General features: G+C 48.9%; 2 protein-coding genes across 5 annotated transcripts in view; both read right to left on the minus strand.

Moving 5' to 3' along the window:
• The window catches only part of adat1 (adenosine deaminase tRNA specific 1), a 5,665-nt gene extending 4,077 nt beyond the window's left edge, over positions 1–1,588 (minus strand). Inside the window, exons 1-5 of the mRNA XM_079743329.1 lie at positions 1,354–1,588; positions 1,130–1,198; positions 961–1,015; positions 737–867; positions 1–471 (exon numbers count right to left, since the gene is read on the minus strand). The exon at positions 1–471 is cut by the window's left edge and continues 139 nt beyond it. Of these exons, the coding sequence (XP_079599455.1) occupies positions 1–471; positions 737–867; positions 961–1,015; positions 1,130–1,198; positions 1,354–1,495 (868 nt within the window). The 5' untranslated portion in view covers positions 1,496–1,588. The remainder of the gene's footprint in view (positions 472–736; positions 868–960; positions 1,016–1,129; positions 1,199–1,353) is intronic.
• Positions 1,589–4,028: 2,440 nt separating this feature from the next.
• The window catches only part of wwp2 (WW domain containing E3 ubiquitin protein ligase 2), a 31,151-nt gene continuing 16,819 nt past the window's right edge, over positions 4,029–18,360 (minus strand). For 2 of the 4 annotated variants that reach the window (XM_079743306.1, XM_079743305.1), the window contains exons 11-24: positions 13,417–13,471; positions 11,334–11,415; positions 10,633–10,761; positions 8,960–9,038; positions 8,622–8,693; positions 8,419–8,507; positions 6,986–7,145; positions 5,919–6,052; positions 5,460–5,600; positions 5,146–5,266; positions 4,795–4,899; positions 4,535–4,631; positions 4,253–4,325; positions 4,029–4,137 (exon numbers count right to left, since the gene is read on the minus strand). In XM_079743306.1, the coding sequence (XP_079599432.1) occupies positions 4,038–4,137; positions 4,253–4,325; positions 4,535–4,631; positions 4,795–4,899; positions 5,146–5,266; positions 5,460–5,600; positions 5,919–6,052; positions 6,986–7,145; positions 8,419–8,507; positions 8,622–8,693; positions 8,960–9,038; positions 10,633–10,761; positions 11,334–11,415; positions 13,417–13,471 (1,437 nt within the window). In that variant the 3' untranslated portion in view covers positions 4,029–4,037. Of the gene's footprint in view, positions 4,138–4,252; positions 4,326–4,534; positions 4,632–4,794; positions 4,900–5,145; positions 5,267–5,459; positions 5,601–5,918; positions 6,053–6,985; positions 7,146–8,418; positions 8,508–8,621; positions 8,694–8,959; positions 9,039–10,632; positions 10,762–11,333; positions 11,416–13,416; positions 13,472–13,607; positions 14,218–18,360 lie in introns of those variants that run through there. The other 2 variants (XM_079743308.1, XM_079743307.1) reach the window with 2 other exon arrangements.

Genomic DNA, 18,360 nt, shown 5'->3' on the forward strand with positions numbered 1-18,360 from the left:
TGTCGCTGCAGGAGAGGGACAGGGTAGGCTCCCCGCGGCCTGGCTTCACACGCAGCACCCCTGTGCTGTGGTAGGCCACTCCTGGCAGGCGGGGGTCTGCGGTGGTCCCTGGGACGCACTTGGCCCCCGTTCTGTGGACGTCCGGGGCCGGAGCCGGGTCCCCTCCGCTGAGGGCCCGGGCACCGTCTGAGGCCCCGTTCTCTGGCTGCTCTTGGACAGGGAGCGGGTGGTTGGTTGTGGCTCCTGCTTGCTTGGAAGGTTCCCTGCTTGACGTTGGACCGTCCTCCCTGTCCCTCTCTAAACGAGGCTGTTTGCAGGGTTGTCCTTCTCTCGCCGGCTCTTCCCCTTTCCTTTTTGAGGTCCTGCCCCCCGCTGTCACCTCATTGGATCCCTCAGGCGGATCGGTGGCTCTGACAGGAGGGCACGGTTGAACCTCTAGGTCAGTCATGGGGATTATGGAAGCGTCCCCACCTGTTGAAACACACACACTGTATACACTGGCGCAGCATGTCAGACCACAGCCCATTCTTACTGTTGATATCCCTTCCCCTTAACTAATGTTCTGATGGAAACGGAGAAACAACAATATGAATCATCTGTTTGTATGGCCGATGCCCCTGGTTGGATCGCCACGGTTTTTAAAAAGGCGATGGAGAGCGGATTCCTCACATCCCAATTGATTCAGCGTGGCTGCTCCGTGTTGAACGAGACGGATCACGGCTGCTTAACTACTCACAGGGTGTGTGGCTGGTGAAGAAGACGAAGGAGACCCCCGGCCGAAGCTTCCAGAGCCCCTGCTCCTCAGCCTCACAGAACACCACACTACCCTGGCCACACACCGCCCGGCGTAGCTGCTCTGTCAGGTACCTGCCCGGCACGGCACACACAACCAACACCATGACCACAGGCAAAGGAAAATCACTATGCGTCGTTGATACATCTAACATCACAGGAACACACCTTACACATCCCCGTCGGGCAATGACTTCTGCATGACTGTCATTTAGTACATCACCTAAGGAAGTTAGAGAGAAACACACACTTATTTTTCGCTCAGAATTGAGCTTTGTGAAGACCTTAAGCCTTAAGAGTATTATAGTATAGTAAATGTTTTAAAAACATTACAGACCCTTGGAGCTCATGGCTGTGCGCCCAATACACTTCGTCCCAGTTCCTAAAGATACCACCTCCTTTTCAACTGCAAAGAAAATTGAGATAGAAATTATATACACTGCTAATCTTGATTTGAAAATATCTACAATGAGTAACTTTCTGTATGGGACGACATTTATGAAATGATTGACCAATGAAAAACAAAAACTATATATTTGACAAATTATTATATTTGAGCACCTTTCCCACTGTCGAGTCTCTGGGTGACTTTTACAACACCGGCCAGCAGGGTCCACTCTCTCCCCGGTTCAGGCTTGCCCCTCTTCGGAAGACCATCAAAACGGTCGTAGCACATTTTTGCTATATCATCGGCAGTCCACATCCTGCTCAAACTTGCTAAAAATATCGAGTTCAGGAAACTAGTTTGATTTTGTAATAATTACATTATATCAGGCAATTTGGATAAGATAAGTTAGGCCGAAGTCAGCCACTTGGGAGAAATCGGCGAGGACATCGCTGCAAGAATTACTTCCGGGTCATCGTTGAAGAAAACTTTCACAATAAAGGTTTGTTGAAATGTGGAACTATGTTCGGTGTCAAAAGATAATAAACTACATTTATGAGTTTAAGCAGAATAATTATCATGCCAAGTATAATGTCAGGTACAATGAACAGTATGCTATAGGCTTATACCTAATATATAAATATATCTTAACGTATTGTATCCTAGTAATACCAATTATCTCTCGAATAAAGGAGGCAAAAAGGGGTCATGAATAATTCCAACTAAACCCGTTTCTTATGTTAAAGTAGCAGATAAGTATAACTGTGATCATGTAGACGTTGGAGTCGGTGTTTCTGTTTAGTTTAGAATAGAATAGAATAGAATAGAATAAAATAGAATAGAGTATGATGACTAATGGAATATTACTTTATTGTCCAGTAAGAACAAGGTTGAACTTCTCTATCAGTTATGAGAATGAAACCCAGGAGGGCAGTAAAAACACCTATATGCCTACTGCTGCAACATTCAGATCACTAGATTATAAAGCAAGGTTAAGGCCTTTGAAATTTTTGTTCATTGCCATCTCCTAAAGGTTGACCAACTGGTCTCATACTGAATATTGCCCATATTTAAATTGCCCATATATATATATATATATATATATATATATGAGCCTTTGAGAAATTGCATTTTCTTTTACAAAACTTAAAATGTTCCATTTATTTGTCATTGTTTTTTCCTGTACTGCAGGAGACAGGCTGTTTTCTTTCAATATTCGCTCGGTATCTCACCAGACCACAGTGAGATACCTCACTCATATATCAGAAAACCTTGGTTAATTTCTTAACCTTAAGTTTTCTTTCAATATTCGCTCGGTATCTCACTGTGGTCTGGTGAGATACCTCACTCATATATCAGAAAACCTTGGTTAATTTCTTAACCTTAAGTTCGCCACCGTACAGTCATTGGGCAGAGTCATAAAGTGAAGCAAGCATAAATGTTCTCTTTATGATGACGTCAAAACAACTTACTCATTAGTGAGTTGGCTTTCCATGGCTCAATGAATAATCGGTTTAATATTTATGGAACATATTGAACAGCATGCTTTTAGAGCCAGCCAGTTACTTATTTTTGTATTTCACTGCCCTCCTGGTGAAATACAGTAGACAAAATATAGTTTAAAAAATAGTATAAAAATGTGATCAAAATATTTAGGTTGAGTTTCCGCTCTCTCTCTAATCATCCTGAATACATTTTTCAGTTTACTTAATAATAATAATAATTCTGAAGTGAAACAAGATAGAGCATTTTTTTTAAGTGATCTGGCATTCAGGGGCTGAAACAAGGCAATTAACAGCTAATAACTATATGTACATGTAGTGTGGTTCATGTTTCAATAGGTTCATGCAAGTATATCAAATAAAAGCCAGTCTCAGTTCCTGACTGTTTGCCAATTCGTATGTCAGATTCATTCATTGCCATACAGGTTTTTGATTGATAACTAATAATTTTCAAGTGGTCTATCTTGATTACATATCTCTCTCTCTCTAACACACACACACACACACACACACACACACACACATCCGTTCAAGAGTGAAGTCTCATTTATTTTGTCTATTTACAGGAAAAATGCAGAATCTCACAATTGATGGACAATAAAAATAAAATCACATTTCATCTTCCTGGCCTCTGCAGCAGAGGTGCACAAGTCATCGTTAGTGGCACTCATTCACTGCCTCTCCTCAATACACACACACACACACACACACACACACACACACACACACAAGTGCACACACTCGACATGTCATCACACATACACAATACTTCTTCACTCTTATTCTTTCTCTCGTGTTCCTATTAAACATCTCTTCGATAGATATGATATACTGCATTTGCATGAAGCTGTGCTATTATTGTGAATGCTTTTTGAAGTAAGCCTGTATTAACTCACTGGAGGAAAGCGTTGACAAGCGCTTGTCTCAGTGAGAACAGGAAGAAATCCTTTTTTGGGGGGAGGTTGTTTGTGTTTTTTCGGGTGTGTGTTTGTGTGTGTGTGAGAGTGTTGGGCTCTTAGTGAAACATAACACTTATTCAGATGGGACATACAGACACATACACACACACACACACACAATCACACACATACATTTGTATGACAATGTGCAGGCACACATAGGTGCTGAATCAAACATATGCTCCTCCTTTCCCAGTCTGCTCTCCTACTCAAAACACGATGATCCCAACGCGAGAGGCAGCTCCGATCTGCAGATGGCAGGGCGTTTCACGTCTCTGTGATAATTAAAAACCAAAGAGTAACAGTTGGGGAAGAAAGAAAAAACAAAAAGCAATCCCATTAGCCCCCTTCTCCCGCCCGCGTGCCTGCTTTCTGTGCAACTCTCCCGCCCTCCCCCCCTCACTCCTGGCCGAATCCCTCAGTCTCCTCGATGGCGAACAGCAGTTTCTCTCTCAGTTGCTCCAGGCTCCTGTAGGGGGGCAGGTCCAGGCGGTTGAAGCTGTGAGGGGGAGAACATAGATGCTGGTTAAGTCACATCACAGGCGGGCGATGATTCAGTGACCTCATACGTAAACCAACAAAGCTGGGATTGCAAGTGTCTTTGGTCTCCTTACCATGTGTGGCTTCTTGGAAGCCACGTATCCTTCCCCACCTTGTCTATACAGAACTTCTGGGGACCATTACTCCCTGTACAGGCGGATAACAAACAAACAGAACGATTGAGTGCCAAAGTCGACTCAAGTTTTATTTGCTTTAGCAGAGAGAAACAAATGCTGTGTTAATGCTAGCATTACTGTGTTGTGTGTGTATTTAATAGGATTTTTACTCATGTTGGCCAACATGAAACAGTACAATAAATCAACGATAATAGTAGCAATAATAGTGCCTTGCCGTACCTATGAGTTCGGTGAAGCCCCCGACGGGCAAGCGACAGGTCCCTGTGACGAACTGGAGAAGACGGATTCTCTTCTCATTGTCCATCTCCTTCACCACCTGACGCAAGACACATCTGTCAATCTCTACAGAACACATAATCACACACACACACACACACACACACACACACACACACACACACACACACACACACACACACACACACACACACACACACACACACACACACACACACACACACACACACACACACACACACCTGCCAGAACCAGTGGATCTGCTTGCTGTTTTTGGTGTAGTGTCTGTAGATGGTGTTCTTCTGCCAGTCTGCAAGGTCAATCTCCTGCATCCCGCACAGCATCAGCTGGAAGAGAATGACGTAAACACCATTAGGCTTCTAGCCAGTGGACCCGGTGTGAGGGGTTCCAACATCCTGAATTCAGAGGGATGGATAGTGATCTCTCGTGCTGGGAGGCAGGACTCTTTCGAGAAGAGCAGAAAACACTGAATGAAAATAACTGTGCTACGAAAAACAGGTACCCCCTGATTCTGAGGCCTTAAAAACAGCTAAGCTAGAGCTAAAGCTAACTCAGGAACTCCTGTCCCTTACCTCCAGCTCTTTCTCGTCAAAGTACCGCAGCCACTCCAGCGGCACCACCTCGTTGAAGCCGTCCAGGAAGGCCTTGGTCTGCTCGTCGACGCCCCGCGTGAACCTCCAGTCGGTCAGCAGGCTGGGGGAGGCAACACAAAGGGATAGGTCGAGTGAGACAGGAAGGGACAGAAATGATCACAATATGGGAGAAAGGATAAAAGTTAGCAGTAGACACACAAAGAAAAAGGCTGCATCTCAAGGGATCGGGTTATTATTATTGGAATGTTCAACACGCACACATTTTATTTCAGCAACTTAACAACTCCACACACCTGATGTACTCCTCCTTGTTCTCCTCCGTCACCAGCTCATTCTCCCCGTCGTCCTTCAGCTGGTGCGTGGACACCTTGCCCAGGATCTCCATGTCCTGCGCAAAGTAGAGCTCCACGCCACACTCTTCTAGGCTGTTCTCTCTAAAGGAGAGAGAACACGCACACAGACGGCGGTTATGAGGGAAACGTCTCGTGTGTGTCAGGGCAGTAAGCTGTGCCATATCCTATTGTGCCAATAGGCATGATGTTCGTGTGATGAATATAGCCCGTCCTACTGCAATATCTATCTTTTCTTTTTGGACAAGGGCACACAAATGAAGGCAAGGCATGTGTATTTAAATAGCATCCTTCAATCACAAGGCCAGTCACAGTGGGGCTTTAAGCAGTCGGGAACGTTTAAAAAAGGAGCATCAAGCATTGATTCATACTGAATAAGAGAGGAAAGACTGCTGTACTTACTTGACCCACATGATGGAGTTGTAAAACTCGGGGTCTATGGACTCCAGGTCCTTGAGGGTGGGCTTCTTGTTGAGCATGCGCTTGTAGAAGGGCAGTGTGAAGCCTGTATCAATGAACTTCCCGTGATACAGGGCCTGGGTACAGACAAGGAAAACATTCAAAAAGGAGACTCAAGGTTAGACTGGATGATGCTGCTCTGTTGAAGGGTGTATTCCCCAAACAATAACTAAACGTTGACCTCATTCATAAGACATGCACACTTCTGCCACTTTTCGGCTTGTGTGCGTGGGTGTGTGTGTGTGTGTGTGTGTGTGTGTGTGTGTGTGTGTGTGTGTGTGTGTGTGTGTGTGTGTGTGTGTGTGTGTTTTTTTAAGAAAATGGAAGGGCTGGTGATGGGAGCCTGGGGGACGCAGATGGGGCTCTCTGCATGTTCAAAACCGCACTTGAGAGCGCGCAATGGACGGCCGATCCAACAACAACACAGACACCGTCTGGCTGACTCACACATCTGAATTCTGCCCCCGGACCCTGCAGCACGGGTCAACTCAACCGAAGGAAGAGCAACAACTAAATATAAGGGCTTAACAGAAAAAAGGAGTGAGAACGCAAAAGAGAAAGAGGGAGAGAGAACAAGAGAGGAGAAGAGCGAGAGCAAGAGAGGGCGAAAGAGAGAGAGAGAGCGAGAGCATACGAGAGATAGCGAGCAAGAGATTGAGACAGAAAGAGAGCCAGAGGGTCACAGCGGAGCAATGGAAGAGGAGCATCTTCATGAGGAGAAGAGCATCTAAGGGACTAAATACAGACAACCTCGGCCGGCGACGGGGGCGAGGGCTGGGTGTGGCAGTGAGATCATTGTGGTGGGGAGGGGCGGGCGAGCCGGGATTAGAGTGGAGAGAGAGAGAGAAAGAAAAAGGAGGAGGAACTGGCAAACGATTGAGGTTTGGGAAAACAGGAGTGTAAAAAAGCAACGCACGGTCAGGAAAAAAAAGGGTCCACACTCGCACACATACACAAACACACGACCACAGGGTGCATAGCCGAGCAGGCAACAGCTCGGGGTGGCTAACCATGGCGATGAACCGCCCAATGAAGCGGAAGTAGGTGAGGTGGTCGGGGTTGATGGACGAGGCGGGGTTGATCTGCAGACAGTAGTTGTTCTTGCCAGCGTACTCGAACAGGCAGTACATGGGGTTGAGCACCTCGTGGGACAGGAGGAAGAACCACTCCCTGGAGAGAGGGAGAGGGTGGACAGGAGACAGGAGGTCATTACTGAGCCTTGGTTCCCCGTTGTCAGGACCCAGTGCAAGGTTCTGTTTCATTATCTGACCTTTTTTAATTGATGTGATAAAACACTGGTCCACATTGATGATGTGTGTCGTTTTGCGGGAATGTGCACTTAGTCATAATCTTTATATCAGGTATATCAAACAATACATACCGGGTATATATAAAAACTATGTCATTTAGAAAATGTTAAAACAATTTATTTTAAAAACACATTTGACATTCACAGTTATCAAACAGAAGAAGTAAAGAAGCAAATTAGAATACAATATATAGACAGAATAAATATAGCTCTACGTATTAGAACCCAACGAAATATTATACAAATAATAAAATAAAAACACAATGACATATACTGTTTAGACCTGAATGTCAAAATGTTACACAACAAGAAACACAACAGTGAGAAAAAAAAAAAAGCGTGAATAAGAAAAACAACAACATGGAATAAGATTCTAGCAGAATGAGAGAACGTGCCAACCCCAACCACCACCACCACGTTACAGAGCACACCCCAGCCACACACCCTCCCTATGCCCCGGGTGTGACAGTCGCCTGTGTGTGTGCGTGGGTGCGTGGGCGTGCGTGTGTACGCTCGGTGGAGAAGGCTAGACTGCGCTCAGAGACGGAATGGATGGGAGATGGACTGACGGACGGACGGACGGACTGACGGACGGGAGGGAGGAACGGACGGAGACACCCCTCGACATCCTGTCCGTGGTTCTACCCTGTGGTAGAACAGCATGACGTCACCTACCATAGGGTAAAACCACTGACGCGACACCGGAGACAGACACACAATGCAACACGACAGAGGACAGCGGCAACCCAGGAACCAGTGACACCCAGAGACAGACGGGGGGATACAGTACAGGGGAACCGAGAGGGGAGACAGTTGTGTGGACAGAGGGGGGGGGGGGGGACAGCATGATGGGATGGAGACATCGAAAGACATGGGAGGGTAGGAAGCCACCAACACCAACAATGAAACACCATAAAATAAACAGCAACAAGAATCACACACACATGGGCTATGGTGCAAAGTAACAATTGTTGAAGAGACAGAAATAAACAATCTCAGGACCTTTTTAGTCTGGGTGGTATTAACGGTTTTGTGCGTGTGCATGTGTGTGTGTGTGTGTGTGTGTGTGTGTGTGTGTGTGTGTGTGTGTGTGTGTGTGTGTGTGTGTGTGTGTGTGTGTGAGCGCATGCTCACCTGGCTATGCCTCCGTAGTCTAGCCCCTCCTCCCCTCTCATGATAATGTACAGTCTCCGCCGCAGGTCGTACGCCTTCACGTTCATGATCTGAGGAAAACACACCCATGAGACCCTCTGACCGACCGGTGCAGTGAAACACAGCCGCCGGAGTGATCGAACGAGGAGCTGGCCAGTAAGGTGGACAGCGTTCATGGGTCTCACCTGCTGGAAGGAGTCCTCAAACAGCGTCTGTCTGGACACGGAGATCTTCACGTGGCTGGGCAAGGCGTTGGACTGGGGAGAAAAGCAGGGGACCACGTTTAACACGCCGCATTCCCTTAAAGTCTCAAGGAATCAAAAGTGGTGAACGACATTTTGGCCTGTAATAAGGCAAGAGATATTCCTGAAAGTGAAATAGAAAGTGTATAAAATAGTGCACAAGCACACGCGTAGGCCGTTTGATGTCTAACCCGAACCCCTTTCTCGCTAACCCCATCTAGAAACGAACCCAATGCCATCAGACACACTTCAGATCAGGTAATCAAGTCGGCAGCACTCACATGGCACAGGAAACGGAACTGGTGATATTTCCACTTGAAGCTGCGATCGTAGGCCCCTGGGGAACCTCCTTGGCGTGACCTGCGCACACGCACACACAGGGACAGAGAGAGACAAATGTTAAAATAAACATTGATTTAACCATCGTCTTCGTTACAAGTGTCTAGACACGAGGCAGGACGGAGGACGCCCCCCCCGCCCCTCCCCTCCAGTACACTTGACTGGACAGATCTGGTTCAGACGGTCGATCCCACCAGACCAGTTTTACTTTGGTCTATTTGTCATTAGTGTTTTCTTCCTTTTGCCCGTCTAGTATGGCTTAACGTCGTCGCACTGAATGAGCACTGAGAGAAATTGCCTGACTCTGTCCCGAGTGGTGAATGCGAGCCGTCTCCGGGGGGACCGAGACCCGAGCGGCGCTGCGAGACAGAGACGCAGCCAGCTACAGCAGCTGTGTTAGTACAGGCTGCACCCAGACTGGACATATGCGCTCTGTCAGCAGAAGACCAGAACCAGACCGGGAGAAAGGAAGACAGAAAAAAAAAAATTGTACGAGAAATTATGGAGGACTATACAGAGGGACAGAGTGTTAAGGAGAGTGTGATGGGAGAAAACGAGGCAGAGAGAGAGAGAGAGAGAGAGAGAGAGAGCGACAGAGAGAGCGAGAGAGAGAGAGAGAGAGAGAGAGAGAGAGAGCGAGCGAGAGAGAGAGAGAAAGCAAGACGGGGAAAAACAGCGAAAAGCAGATAGAGAGAATGAGGGCAAGAGAGAAGTGGGAAAGAGAGCGAGAGAGAGAGGAGAAGAGAGGGGGCAGGGCAGGGCCCCTGCTAATGCAGTAGGACTGTGTGGCTGAGGGCTGCCAGGCACATCTCTGGGTTTGGGTCAGGAAACCGAGACCGCAGCAACGGCCTGCAAAGCTTGGACCCTGCAACCAGCGGACTACATTAAAAAAACCTGCGCTGACAACCTAAAAATACAGGGCTTAAGTCCTGGTGTGCTGGAGCATAAACCACAACAGAAGTGTGTACCCGCTAGCATGGGCACAGACAGGGATACTGTCGTTCCTCCTCATAATTACAATGTTCTTTGTATTGGTCTTGTAATATGCACATTAATTATACTTTCAGTGTGTATTAATTACACACTATATACACTTTCATGCAGCCTTGGATGTACAAATATTACATGCACACAGCATTTTCCCAAGTAGCAAACAACAAACACTCACACACACACACACACACACACACACACACACACACAGCTAAGATCTGCCAGTGTACCATACTTGCACAATACTTGAGTCTGCACTAGGCAGTCTCAAGTCATCTTTAATAAGACATCTCTTTCATTCTGAAATGTGTGTGACAATGAAGATGAGTCCTCTGGGATGAAGAGAGAACTGAGAATAAATGGGAGACATGGTTGTATGAGCGGTAGCCAGGAAGAAGCAGCCAGGATGAGGCTCGTGGAGAATAGGGGGACCGCACATCTCCAACTCACAACATGAGAGGTGCATCAAGGGATCGTGGCTCGGACCAATCACTGTCCCAGCCGATTACCCCCTCCACCAATCAGATTAACGCCAGTGGAGAGAAAGGACGGGAGCGGGGAAAAGGGGGGAGAGGGAAAAAGGTGGGGTTGGTTTTCGGGGTTTGACTAAGAGAATATTTACCCGGCCTCAAACCCGGGACGGGGGTCTTTAAAGCTGGTGGCGCGAGAGTTGTGGTCCACGAAATATGGGACGCCCTCTGCGGTGTACTTCATCTCCCAACCGGGGGGCAGAGGGGGCTCCCGGATCATCCTGCAACAGGGGAGAGCACGGTCGCAGTCAGCACGGCCCTGGAGGAACCCCCCCCGCCCTCCTGCACAGCGCTGGGCCGGCTTTAACGGTGAACGGCCGTTCCCATATAACGCCGTGTCCCAGCCTGGTGGGTCGGCGGTGTGGAGGTGTTTAACTCCCCCCTGATACCACCCCCTGCCGCGACCACCGCCTCCGCCGTAGCTCATAATACCTCACGGACTGACTGTAGTGAAATTTGGGATATCAATTGAGCTGTTGAGTTTGTTTTGGGGGCGAATGGGGTCTTTGGGAGGTGCTTGACTGAGGAGTTGCAGGGAAGCCTGGTTTAGGCTAATAACCTGGGGGGGGGGGGGGGGGGGGGGGGGAACGGATTGTGTGGAAGAGCATCAGTGCAGTGAATGAAGAAATAAAAAATGATAGCCCATACGAGGCTGGTATGACTAAAACATGGGAGTGATCGACCTGTGGTTTTCGTCATTTCCCAAGCTTGAGAATAACAAAAATATGTTCCCATTGATAACACACAAACACACAATGCGCACACACACAAAGTCTCTGTCTCTCCCTCTCACCCTTGGGTGCGTGGGTCCTCCCACTGTGTCGTGCGGGTGTTGTGGTTGACGTAGTACACTCTCCCATTGTCCTGTCTCTTCTCTGCGAAAAGACACACACAACAGGGACGAGGTTGACCAAACACATCACGGGAGTAGGTAAAACAAGGGCCGAGCTCCATCATCCAAACTTCAAGGCCCGGTGGCGACGGTACTTGAGGCACTGGCATGCCTGCAGCCGCTTCACCAGGAATGGTTCAATAACAACAAAAACACTGAATGTGTCAATAAACAGAGACACAGGGGCGTTCTTGTTCCAGTGAATAAGGGAGTTTGTGTGTGTGTGTGTGTGTGTGTGTGTGTGTGTGTGTGTGTGTGATTGTGTGTGTTTGTGGGAGGGGGAGGGGGGGGGGGGGGGGGCGAAAGGGAGAGAGGCCTGAGTGGTTAAATCTCACTACGGTGATAAGAAACAGACGGCTCCGTGTGGTATTTCGCTGCAGCACATTTTTGAAAATACCTCAGCAGGTCCAGTATCTCCAGTTGATTTTATTTTTTATTGAATATCCTTTTGTTGGACTGCATGTAAAGGAACGACGGCGATATACCAGTCAGTATGTGTTTGTGCCTCTCCTATCCAGCTCAAGCTTAGCCGTTTAACTCTACAGGGTACGGTAGGCCCCTCAATCTCCCTCTTGAACCCACCCCCCCCCATCCCCCAATCCCCTAGCTCCCCGTTCCCAGACATCTTTTCCTCATTAACGGACACGTGCGGAAAGCGCACCAACAGTAGCCCTCACATCGCTGCCCCTCCCTCCTTCACACCAGCCCCCCTCCCCCCATCCCATAATGACCCCTCCGTTCCCGCGCTTACTTGGGGTTTTCAAAAACCAGCCACTCTGCCCAGTCCTTCATCGTCCATCATCATCATCCTCCTTGTTCTATTTTTCTCCCTCTCTCCTATTACCCCTTTCCCCCTCGTTTCTTCCCTCGCCCCATCCTCCCTCTCTCTGTAAAAAAGGAATGAAAAGGAGCCTCAAACCGCAGTTCAACCAAAGAGACGTGCGTAAGGGGGGGGGGGGGGTTATTGGAGCCAGGGATATAATGGAGCTTTCTACGTCTGCGAGGCCGCAACATGTTGAAAAGGCATCATGGGTAGGGGATGGGAGCCAGCGGCCCGATGGGAGCTTGGTTTGGGTGCAAAAAGCTTTTTGTAATAAAAGCTGGTCAGATAGAACATAAAATGTGTATTAGGCTTTGGGCATTTGGGGGTTGGATAAAGTGCATTTATCATGTCAGCAGCGCGGCCTCTGTAATTTAGCGTTTTGAGTAAAACGGACAAGGATGCAGTGCTAGTTTGCGCTTTAACAAGCAAAGTGTACACCGTGTCCACAGCCCTGACATCATAGACCTCAGCAGAGATTTTGTAGGCTTGGATCTGGGAGACAGTGCCGTTGGTGAGAGCTAGGAATTGGCCAAACCACTTGCAGCCCTGGGAGCGCTGGGCTCTGCCCATGTTTGCCTAGCTCACTCGTCCATGTACGACTGCATTAAGCCTCTCGTGCACTTTCCAGGCTCGGAACCCCATGTTGGCCCACTGGGGAGAAATTGAGTCTGCCATGCAGCCGCTGCTGCGTTTGACAGATGGCTGGAGGGGCTTTGGACCATTACGTTCTCCAGCTAACGACTGTGACTCCAGCTAACCGGCGCTGGCTAATGAGCAAGGGCGCCGGTCTCCTCCCGCCTCTGGCCGCCCCCGCTTGGGACACCATTTGGCCGAGGCGAGGGGCAGCTCACACCGCTTCCATTTTTCCCAATTAGAATCCATGCACTAAGTAAAGGCAAACGGCTACAGCATTTTAATAGGGAGAACCTTCATTTCATATTAATAATGGGGCTGGTCTGGTTTTCAGGTTCTATGTGTCAGAAAAAAAGTGTATTTAAACCTACGTGTGTGTGTGTGTGTGAGTGTGTCTGGCATGTGTGCGTGTGTGCGCTTGCATATGGGAGTGTGTGTGTGTGTGTGTGTGTGTGTGTGTGTGTGTGTGTGTGTGTGTGTGTGTGTGTGTGTGTGTGTGTGTGTGTGTGTGTGTGTGTGAGAACTCACCCCATCCAGGAGGTAGTGTGCCCTGGGGGTCATTCTCCACAGGAGCCGCGGTCGACTGGGAAAGAAACACAGAGACAGGCCCGTTGCCGTTAGGACGTCGTCCGTTTCCATGCACCCATCGCAGACCGCCGTCACTGTCTCCAGCCCCCCGCTGCCCCCCCCCCCGCCCGGTGCAGCTCGGCCTCCCTCACTCTGTCTGCGCGGTCTGGCTGCAGTGACTCTCCTCCTGCTTCTCCCCCTCCATTAGGCTGCGGCAGCGGGACACTCTTCAAGCTGCCGGGTCAAGGTATTTCTTTCTTTTTTCTCCTCATGAGGAGCGAGGATCGCCGCGGAAAAAAAAAATAAGTGAGAAAAAAAAAAAGGCTTAAATCTCACGTGTTTGAAAACGACGCGCATTTTTCGGTCTTGCCAGGCGTTCGGCCTCGCAAGGCCAAACCACAGCCGCTCAAACGGGATAACGGCCGACTCATTGCCGGCGGCATGAGCACTCGGCTAGGACTCCGGTACCCCTTAAAGCACAGGGGGGCTCGATGAAGAAGCAGACGAGAGCTGGGGCGACGCTGCTACTGCCGCGGATGAGGACGACGGTGTTGGTGGTGTTGGCTGTGGTGGCGCTGGTGGTGGTGGTGGTGGTGGTGGTAGCGGTGAGATGGGCAGATGCCTCCTCTTCTGCGCCGCGGCCAGCAGAGACTGAGGAGGCTGGCCGGCAGGCTGCTCGTATGCCTTCCAAAAACTACACGCATGGTAGGAAGATATAAGAAAAAACAACCAACAACATGCTGTTCCAATGAGCTCACTGGCTGGCTCAAAGCCCCACCCCTCCCACACACACACACACACACACACACACACACACACACACACACACACACACACCCTAGCTCAGCCACCCCCACACCGTCAAACCCTCACCACCACCACCCTGGCACCCACCCCCTTAACCCTGCTCTGGAGGTCCTCCTCCTTCTCTCTCCCTCCCCCTCCCTCCCTCTACCTCTCCTTTCGGACTGGGTTGTGAAAGTAGGCAGGGAGGTGCGATGTCTATGAGAAACTGAGGCAACATTCATGCTGGTTCCAGACTGGACACCCCCTCTACCCCCGCCCCCAGCCCAGCCACACCCCGCCACCACCCCGGCCTGACAAAAGGCACCTTTATTCATCCCTGAGCCGACGTGAGCCACATTTACTCTGTGCACACTCACACACACACATAGACCGACCCACGTGCACACCAACGTGTGTGCTTGAGTGCGTGTCAACCCTGTGGAAAACTTCCCTGCGAGGATGGCGAGTGCTCATTCAATGGGAACACACCCTTCGTTTCAACGCGCGTGCGCGCACACACACACACACACACACACACACACACACAACCACACACACACAAAAAGGGCACAAATATAATTTTATGAACTTGGGAGGAAAAGAAGCTGAAAAGAGCCTTTTGAGGACTTGAAGAGCAATGATGGTTTTCATGAACTAAAGGACCTCAAACAACCGGCCTCTTCATAGTGCTGCGGCCAACAGCCCAATCACTATTAACTCAGATCCACCCCGTACCCCACACAGGCCCCCCCTCGCAAGAAGAGAACATATGACAGTAGTGTTCCGCCCTCGGCACCCAGCGACAACATTCAGAGGGGTGAGGTTGTTAGTGTGTGCTTGCGTCCAAACCAGGCCCCTGCTGGAAAAACAACCAACAAGAACACATCTCAACGACCGCCGTTTTCCATACTCCTGGTCCCTCTCCGCTCGTACCTTTCCAAGAAACGCTGTTACGCAGCGCCACCGTTAAAATGCCCACGGTCACGAGTAGCCTGACACCAGAAAAGGGATGTGTGCTTGTGCACGTGTGTGTGTGTGTGTGTGTGTGTGTGTGTGTGTGTGTGTGTGTGTGTGTGTGTGTGTGTGTGTGTGTGTGTGTGTGTGTGTGTGTGTGTGTGTGTGTGTGTGTGTGTGTGTGTATTAGATGCCAGATTCACTCCACGATGCAATTTCCCCAAACACGTTGGGACTGGGGCCTCATTCGGGCGGCTTTTATCATGGAAACTCTAAACAGGGGACGGAGGGGGAAGCAGCCTAGGGAACACAGGGCTGGGAGAGAAAGTTGGTGGGGGAAGCCGTAACACAGTGGGGTTAACGTGTGGGGCTGCAGGAACCAAGCGTCAAGTGTGCGTTTGGGGGTATTTGATACGTGCACCGGAGCACCCCTCAAATCGACGGGCAACCTCGGGCCCCTGGGTGGCCCCACCCTTCTGTTTAGCTTTGGGACTAATTGTGACTAAAAAAGGTAAAAGGAGAGCATAATGGTATAAAGATGACATCATCGCACGCGCCACGGCACTCCGGAGGCTTCCGCGTCGGCTCCCAGATGGAAGGGGAATGAGATAGGAGAAGAAAATTGCAGGAGAGGAATCGGGAGAGAGCGAGGGGGAGAGCGAGATGGGCGAGAGAAGGAGGTTATGAAAGAAAGCAAAATGGTGGCCAAAAGAAACACTGGAGCAAAGCACGGCAACAAAGGATTCGGCCAAAAAGATCAGATAAAGCAGTGGCCCGCTAATATCCAGGTATTGTATAAAATAAGTAGAATACACATGTAATACACACAGTAGTTGTAGCTAAGTAATGAACACCCTGTGGTTTATCTGAATTGCATAGATGACCTATCTAACCGCTGTACACATCTTGGGTCTTACTGGTACTCTGACTGTTGTACAAGGGTTCTGTACTTGACTGTAGTTCACAAGGAGGGGAGGAGTGGACATTTCAACTCACTAAACATGATTTATGCATGATATGGCAAAGAATTGTTAAAATGTATTAAAATAGACAGTCCAAAGAAAATACACAGCTCTAACATCAGTATGCCAACAAACTCTCTGAAAGTTAATGTTTACAATGTCCAGGAGAACTAAAGTTGTATTAACTCTCCAAATAAAATCCATTTCAAATCCTTAATACAAAAGTCTAGTTTATTGTTAGTTCTTCCCTCAGCAAAATGATTTATTCATATTTATTCCAATGTATCCGTTTTAATCTAGTTAACGCACACATGACAGACGTCTTTGTGTGTTCAGGTTTATCTGTGTATGCTTTTTTTCCCCACAGAGCGCAAGAAGTGTATATGTTCTGCAGTGTGGAACAGAGAGCATGTGTTTGACCGAGAGCAAACTCATGAAACCTCTCAGTGTGTGTGTGTGTGTGTGTGTGTGTGTGTGTGTGTGTGTGTGTGTGTGTGTGTGTGTGTGTGTGTGTGTGTGTGTGTGTGTGTGTGTGTGTGTGTGTGTGTGTGTGTGTGTGATGAGACACAGGACCATTTCAGGTGGTGCTGCTGTTAAGGGCCCCTGTTTCACGAAGAATGGACAGAGGCCCCCCAGAAAGAGAAGGAGGGGGGGGGGGCACACTGTGTGTGTGTGTGTGTGGTAAAGAAATATTGATTTAAGAGCGACATATGGAGAGTGATCTACCTCTATCCACTATTTATAGTCACGATTTTGATAAAAAGAAAAAAAATAAGAGCGGGAAATAAATAGACTTGTTAAAAGGGAGCAATATAAAGAAAAGGCAACTTTGGGACTTAGAAGGGGGATAAGAGAGTTTATGGGGGTGAGCCGGAAAGAGCAGTTAATGATTGCGAGACTGCTTTCTCCTGGGTTACTAACGAGCAGCAATTACCAAAGGCACGCCATTGTGTGAGTGTGCACGTGTTTGTGTACGTGCGCACACACACACACACACACACACACACACTCTAACAACAACTTAGACTGGGACACCCTTACAATAACAGGCAGGCCTGTATTTATATCCATGAGGATTGTTCTCGAAACCCATACACACTTTCACATGCACACTTGCCTGCATGGTCACTTCACGGTAGCCTTAGCCAGCGTTTACTTTATAATAAGTTAGTTTATGGCCATGTGTGAGGGTATCGATATGTGTGTGTGTCCATAACAGTGTTACCAACAGCCTGAGTGGGGAACAGACGGCAACCCGCTCACTGTTCAGCACTGGGACAGAAATGTGCCACCTGACCTCCACATTACAGCTCTGTGAGCACATCTGAAGACACCCACACACACACGCACACAGACACACACACACGGCGAGTGCCATCCAGAAGATGTGAAGGGGCAGTGGGTCTCTTCCATGACCTTGTGTTTGTGTGTAGATGTTCATAAGCTAAAGGAATGACTGCTGTGTGTTTGCGCGCAATGTTTACTTTTGTTTGTGCACCCCTCTCTTGTAAAACCGGCCAATGTGCATGTGTGGCATGCTTTATCTCGTTCACACGAGGCTGGCCCATAAATAGCCGTCCCTATCAACAGAGAAGGGGGGCATTCCAGAAGACGTCACCAGGAAGGAGAGGGCCAGGCTGGGCTGCTGGCTCCTCTCAGCCAGGGTCAGTGAGGGCAGGGGGAGAGAGGGAGTGAGATCCTACCCCAGTCTCACATCTGAAGTCATTCATCAGAATGTGTATAATTTCCATTGAAATACAAGCTTTAGGGACAGACATAGAGCTAGGCTTAGGGTGGTGGGGCGGAGCAGACAGACAGACAGACGGATATGGACGGGTGAGTGGGGAATGGGAGGCCGGAGGCTATTGTCGGGTCCGCTGTGGAGGTGGGACTTATTTTGATCGGTCGGTTAGAGCGACAGAGTCCATGGTCTTGTTTTAAGAGGCAATCTCAAAAGGTCCCTGTTCGTTCTGCTTGGCGGTACCTAAAACAGTACGCAGCCACACACACGCAATGAGTGTAAGAGCGAGTTTGTTGTGTCTGCCATACCCCCTCTGGCGTATCAACCACTGCTTGGTGATGGAAAACGCGTCACTCACTGTGATTCTAGTGCGTGACCGCTTGGGATTCTAGTGCGTGGTGGGAAAGTCGCCAGGAACACCCGGTTCTGAATACGCATAATACTGCAAACACACGGGCTTTA

Source organism: Pollachius pollachius (genome assembly GCF_949987615.1).
Source record: "Pollachius pollachius genome assembly, chromosome: 9".
In the NCBI taxonomy this organism is placed as follows: domain Eukaryota; kingdom Metazoa; phylum Chordata; class Actinopteri; order Gadiformes; family Gadidae; genus Pollachius; species Pollachius pollachius.